The 6,881-nt window shown below is 39.1% G+C and overlaps 1 protein-coding gene across 1 annotated transcript in view; it reads right to left on the bottom strand.

Annotated features, from left to right (window-relative positions):
- Positions 1-6,663, bottom strand: part of TMEM163 (transmembrane protein 163) — a gene marked incomplete at its 5' end in the record, with an annotated part of 22,010 nt that extends 15,347 nt beyond the window's left edge. Inside the window, one exon of the mRNA XM_010290388.1 lies at positions 6,567-6,663. Coding sequence (XP_010288690.1) covers positions 6,567-6,663 — 97 coding nt within the window. The remainder of the gene's footprint in view (positions 1-6,566) is intronic.
- Between the last annotated feature and the right edge of the window lie 218 nt (positions 6,664-6,881).

The following is a 6,881-nucleotide window of genomic DNA, read 5'->3' as shown; positions in this document are numbered from 1 at the left end:
CGTGTGGGCGGGGGTGGGGGGGAAGACAGAAAGAGCTGATCGGTGAAAAGTATTTCCTTAGGGGTCAACGATATGAAACTGAAAACTGAAATAATAACTACGGCATGTCATGCTGAAGCACACCATCAAAGAATAAAGATTCACAGCTAGATAAGAAATTCACAGTGATATAAGAAATAGGAGAAGAACACAGAAAGACATGGAATTTGTAGCTGTAACGTTCCCACACATTAACGGCACATCTCTCTTTCGGGGAGGGGGAAGTTTTCTTGGAATTTTGTGATCTTTCCATATTTTTTTCAAGTTTTCCAGGCATACAATAGCATGTTCACAGCTACTCCTCACTGCAAACATATGCATAGCGTTTGGACAGATCCACTGTACAGCACATGCATAGAAAGTCTAAGACAGTGTCATGTAAAAATTCTGGGAAAGTCTGGGGGCTCTATATGGGCTCTATACAGCACATATACACCTACTTTTTACAGGAAATCTTACCCAAATATCTAAGCATCCTAGCTATATGATAAGAATAGGAGAGAAACAGTACGATTTCCTGCAAAACCAACATGTTCCAAGACAACGGAAAATGTCATCACATTTCGAAATTCATAAAATAAGAAAGCTTTAATTAAAAATATTTTCAGGCAAATGAGAATGGAGGTCACAGCTTGATAAAGTGACTTGTGCATATGTGCTGATGCATGCAGAAACTGTGTCTACATACACACACCCCGCCCCGATTTTCCTCCAAAGGAAAATGTAGCATCTCTGCAAATTCAAGGTAAGGTTACATGACAGACAGATTCTCTCTGGAAGGGACATGAAAGCTTTATTCTCATCATTTACTCTTCTGTCCAAAAATCAGAGACCCCCAATACGTTTTCTGATGCTCAATAAAAGTAATGTCCAAAGCTTTGAAAATGTGGGAGAAAAAAATCCTCTTCTCACTTCTATGCACTTCTCACTACATATATTCAATATTGGTGGTTTCCAGACTTTTTAGACAAATAGATCCCTTCAGCTGCAATATTTCTCCTACATCTACCTTATCATCAACCCTATTAATTCACGTCTTCGTTAATGAATTCGTTTAAAAACACAATATGCAATACAATTCTGTGGATCAGTTGTTGGAAAATACTGCTCTACATTGCAAATATTGAAAATGCTAGCACAAAGGATTTTATTTTGAACCCTGAGGATTAATATATTCAATTCCTTGAAAAGAAACTTTTCCCCATGATAGTAAGAAGTGTGTAATTAATACAAATACAGATTATATAGTAAGTAAGCGTATAATCAATTCACTGGCCAACTCTCCTGACACAGAATGTCATTTTTCAGGGCAGACTTCTTTTTAATTATGACATAAAGTACTGTTCACAGGGAAAACCCCAAGTTTACCTAATAGTGATAATTTCTGAACTTGCTGTTAACTGCAGGAGATGGAATCTACAGTTAAAGTTCTGTAAAAATATCAATTCAGTGCTCAGTAGTAATTTCAAAAACAAACATACTGTATAAATCCCTGGTAACATCTATACCTTGAATCCTATAGGTTCTGCAGGCTTTCTCAGCTAAAAATGGAGATAAAACTAGAAAGGGAGTTACAAAGAAAATCAGTGATGACCCAAAAATGAGCGTTTAGGCCGACCCAGTATGGCCATGGTTGTTGCTGCATATAAAAAACACACACGCTACCAGGAGTCAAAATTCCAGACAAACACTTACCATTAAACTTATCCATATTTTAAACCAATTAATCTACCTAGTCCTTCATATCCTGCCTTACAGGCTATTTCAAAGTTAACTACAGTCCTTGGCATATCAAGCAAGGGATCCAAAAGGATTTGTGTTTCCCAAGGTTTTGAAGCATTCAAAAGAAACACGTTGCTTGTGCTGAAAGCATGTGTAGTGATATACTCTACCTATTATTTATTTTTACTTAACACAGAGAAAGAGGTAAAACAAACAGAAAGCAGAAAAGGAAGGCAGAAGCAGTACTAAGAAATGCAGAAAGCCAAGAGCTCTAACTGTCCTCTCTTCTGTGCCAGTGTGAATGCCGTTATTCAGTGTTTCAACAAAATTACATTCGGCATGGAATAAGAGAATTCAAATAGGTGACTGAAAAATGCCCGAGTGAGCTAAATCTGAGCTCCTGTCCTGTAGATTAAGTAGCTCCTCTCTGCAGACTAACAAGAAACTGTGGGCATGTAAGCCCCTTAGAGGGTGGGGTAGTCGAACTGGAAGTGCCGTTAACATGCAAACCTGTCATTCTCCTCTAAAACCTCTGAATTCTGCTGAGGATTGTCAGACCTGGGGCTGAAATCATCATTGTGAAATGACAACAATACTGAAGATTCCTGCGTCTGAAAAGAAAATATGTGTTCAAAACATCTGAAAAAGCATTTCAAATGATTTCTTAGTCATGTGAATTTCATATAATTTCTTGTTGGTAGTATTTTCATGGAAGCAACTCTTCTGAGATCCACTTCAAGGACAACAAAACCTCTACATTAAAGATCTCATAAATTCCTTCCAAGGAAATACCTTTCTTGCTAAATGCGCATTAAGAACTGACAGATATGTAACCAATGTACCTTATACGCAACAAGAAATACAATGAACTTTGTATAATTGATGCAGAACTATTCAGCAGTGACTGACTATGCTTCTAGGATTTTAATCCTAGCACCTTACAATTAGCAAGCAGATACTTAATTGCTTGATCCATTTCATTTCTTAAATTAAACTTGTCCATATCATACTATTTTCTCTAAAACTTATGCAAATTAAAATGAACTCAGAGAAATTATAACTGCTCCCAATGTTCAACTCTGACAAAGTCACTGAAGTTTACAACAAATTAAGATGTACAAAGAGACTTTATAGTTATGAGAACGATCATGTTGCTCTGCACTAACATTATGTTAATCTTGAATCCCCCACGAACAGTAGAGCAATGCATTCTCAACCATTTCTGTCTTCGAGACTGACAATACTAGCTTTGTGTTCATGATCTGAACACCAAAAGCAGTATTTTCCAGTTGGGCTTTAGCCACATTCTCTCCTAAAATTGAAGTCATACATATAAAATTTCACAAGATGCTTTGAAAAGTACCCACATCTTCAATGACCTTTGCTTCAAGAAAGACTAGTAAAGACGTAAACTGTACCAAAAAAAATCATGCGACTATGACTCACATGTGAAACTTATGTTAAAGCATACGTCCTCTTAATCTAGTGCAGAGCTCTTCACCCTAGTTTTATACCAGTTTGGGACACCAGTGGAGTTACACTACCTTTCTTTGGTCTTAACGGTCTATTCTTGCTCACACCACAAGGATATTTCCCTGGCATGACAGTAGCACGTTAATATGAAATCTCAGCAATACAGAGATCATAATCAGAAAGTATTTCAGGTCACTGTTTTGATGCAGAACTGGTTACTTCACTGCTATGCAAAAAGCCATTAGCAGAAAACGCTGTTCTATTATTTTTCCATACACGTCCATACATTATAGCTAAATTACATTACAAGATATTACAGAAATTAGTATCATTAGCAATTAGTTCATTGGTGGTCCAAGAAGTAGAAGACAGCACCCTAGATAAAAGAGTAGAGGCAGAAACTTCTCCCCCTTACTGATTTAATTTGAGCAGATTTACACTCTGCTAAGATGCTAATGATATCGTCTGCATATCATTATGGGCAGCAGCAGATTAGCTGAGAACATACTCAATCAGCAAAGACCCAAATAACTGGGAAAAATGACTATTTCTGCTGAGAGACAGAGCAGCTAAGGGAGTATTACGCAAACAGAAAATCAGCATCAGATTCAAGCACAGCTAGAGCAACTGAAAAGGCTTCTATTAAACAGCATCCTTTTCCCCAACGTAGCAATTAATGTAGCAACTCTTAGGCATAACACCTCGCTGGCCACGACGTGCAGCAGTAATGCTGTTCTCTCAGTCTCTCCATTTTTCAGTGTTATTCTTAGTTTACACAGAGATATTTCACCTGTCACGCGACCCTTACTGAATCAGTTTCCCACAGTGAGATGTACTGAAAGACTTTGAAACAAGAATCCTTGCCACGTCATTTAAGAGACACTGAACAGAAATACCATCTTTTTTCATCCCTTGTTCTAACCCACTTTCCAGGCAGAATTGCAAGGTATGAAAATCCTTCACGTGTGTGCATGCGCCTTTCCCCCTGCCACTAGTCAGCCACAGTCTGTGCCCTGCCAAATACTATCAACAGTTTGAAGGATGTATTTGAATGCCCAAGTGAGCTAGAACAGGCAGCCTGACGTAACCGGAACAAAATTATCTATTTATCCTGATACTGTGTCAAATGTAAGAAGTCTCCACCCTAACTTCTACCTACCTGAAACAGTTTTAGGGCACTGAACTCTGAATCCAAGGCAGTCTGTGACAAAGGGGATCTGTATAAATTATTCTCACAGGACACCTGAAATGTAATGGGGTCTTCTCTTCGGGGACACCTTTCTGTAGCTCTGATTTCTTTTTTTTTTTTCTGTTGTAAACGCATTTCAAAAATTTAAAATGAGGAAGTGTAACACATCTGCAAGTCACAAATGACTGCTGCAAATAGGAGACATTTCTCCCCAGGTAAGAAACAGAGCCCTCACGTTTAGACAGTACCTGTAATAATGGAAGAGTGAGATATAGATGACACATCTTTTAAAGTTTTGTTCCTACAGCTGGAATTAATATGACATTTGCCCCCAATGAATTAGACTAAGAGACCCAAATTAATCTGATCTATGCTACCATAAATTCACCAAACGGGTGATTTAATTATTATTGCAGCCTCCCTTCTTACTTTACTGCTGCTTCACAGAGTCAAGACAATATATTTAATTTTCTCACTAAATAGGAGTCAGACTGTAGCCAGATGCACTGTTTGGGTACAGCCAAGTTAAGATGTCCTTAGCTGGCCATCACTGTAGGGTCTCCCCTCACCCTTATCTGGATCTCCTTCAATGTCAAAATGTTTTGGTTGAGTTTGAGAACTGACTATTAAAGTGTTCAAGCTAACCTAGATCATGTTGACAGAACCGCCTGGTGGACAACTACATGTGCTGTTATGCTGGCAGAGCCGAGGAGGCAGTAAATTATGAAGACTGGAAAAGAGGAAAAGTAAAATGCAAAGAGAACATGAATCACCTGCAGTCGAACAATGCACCTGGCTGCAACTCAGTAATGCATTAGTTTACGGGCTTTTTCTGTGCTTACTCATCTTTGCCCAAATTTCACTGAACTACTGAAAATAAGATTCTGTAGTTGCCCAGCTTCTTGGAAGTTTCCATGAGAGCACAAGACCCAGTAGGTCACCTGCACTGCTAGCAGTAGGTAACAAGCTGAAATTCCATTTTGGCTTTTTTTTCCAGCTCTGCCTCCATCTCCTGGTTGAAAGCAAGGAGTTTAGGGTTCTCTCTCATGCTGTGTTGAGAATAGTACTTGGCAGGGTGAAGCCCTGATATGAAAGTCTGCACGCATTTACAAATAGACCAAATTTCATGAAGGGTGAATACAAAATCACAGAATCACAAGGTTGGAAAGGACCTTCAAGATCATCAAGTCCAACCATTAGTCCAGCGCCACCAAGTCCCCTAAACCATGTCCTGAAGCGCCACATCCACACGTTTCTCGAACACTTAAAGGTCCAAGTCAGGTTGTATATACTATAACCGAACTGAAGCCTCATTTTGTTTGAGCACATTAGCAAGAGTCTTCTGGGAGTGAAACCATTGCCAAATGGTGCTCTTGGAGAATAGCTAGTTTGGATGACTAGAGCTCAGGGAAGTTAATACCCACCACTGAAAGGAAGCAAGCAGGACAGGACAGAGCAGAGCTGAGAGAAAGGCCACTGGGGAGAGCTGCTCTATAGGCCAAGTAGGGGCTGGCTTTCATAACCAAAAGAAAGCAGAGAGCAGGAGAAAAGCCCTTTGTGATGCTCCGTGGTGAGCCAGTTGAAAAGCCAGCTCTTTCACTCAGCATGCTCCCCTCACCTGTTTCACTCCTGCTACTCGTACATGGCTCTGGAATTGGAGGCAAGAGCTGGAAAACAAAAAAATACAATCCAAAAATACATTTTTTCCACATTAAAAATAAAATACTGAGTATTTATTTATTACGGAGCCATTGGAGTAGTAAACTGTGGAAACATTCTCCTCATAAAATTCTACCACTTTCATTTAAAGCCCAAAGAGACCTCCTCTCTGTAAGTCAGCTCTTACAGTCCTGTATAAAAGCTGTAAGTGATGATGCTGAGAAAAATTTGGCCCATGAAGGCAACCAAGGACAAGAAAAGATGGGGTCAAGCCTACAAAAACCCATAAAGACTATACTCCATCACATAAGGAAAAAACACTGCTTGAAGACTAGGACCAATAAGGGCAGCCAGGCAGAATATGTACCTGCTACAGTTTTGGCAAGTTCAACGGGTCTTTTTGAAAGGAGATGCTGGCCTTTCTCAGACTCACTGGCAGTGTAGGTAATAAAGAGTACATTTCAAATAACATGGATCACCTTACCACTTCTGGAAGCACTTTCTTCGCAAGATCATGGATGGCTTTGATCACAATACATAGCGATGACAGAAGGAATATGACACCCAAGATAACACAAGCTCTGGGGAAAAAAAGAGAAAAATAAAAAGAAATGTTAGGAACACATTTGGAATTGTCAACTCTCCCACCACTGAAGGGTAACGCACAACAGAATATTAATAATAAAAAAATCTTAAGGAGCTAAATAAAGATAGAGATCTGAAATAAAGAGGACAATGAAAAGAAATATCCAGTACCTCTCCAGTTCTTAAAATCTGGATTATATGTGAGAAGACAGGG

Source organism: Phaethon lepturus, unplaced genomic scaffold (genome assembly GCF_000687285.1).
Source record: "Phaethon lepturus isolate BGI_N335 unplaced genomic scaffold, ASM68728v1 scaffold13057, whole genome shotgun sequence".
Taxonomy (NCBI): domain Eukaryota; kingdom Metazoa; phylum Chordata; class Aves; order Phaethontiformes; family Phaethontidae; genus Phaethon; species Phaethon lepturus.
The sequence above is the reverse complement of the archived record's forward strand: the minus strand, read 5'-3'. Positions and strand labels throughout refer to the sequence as shown.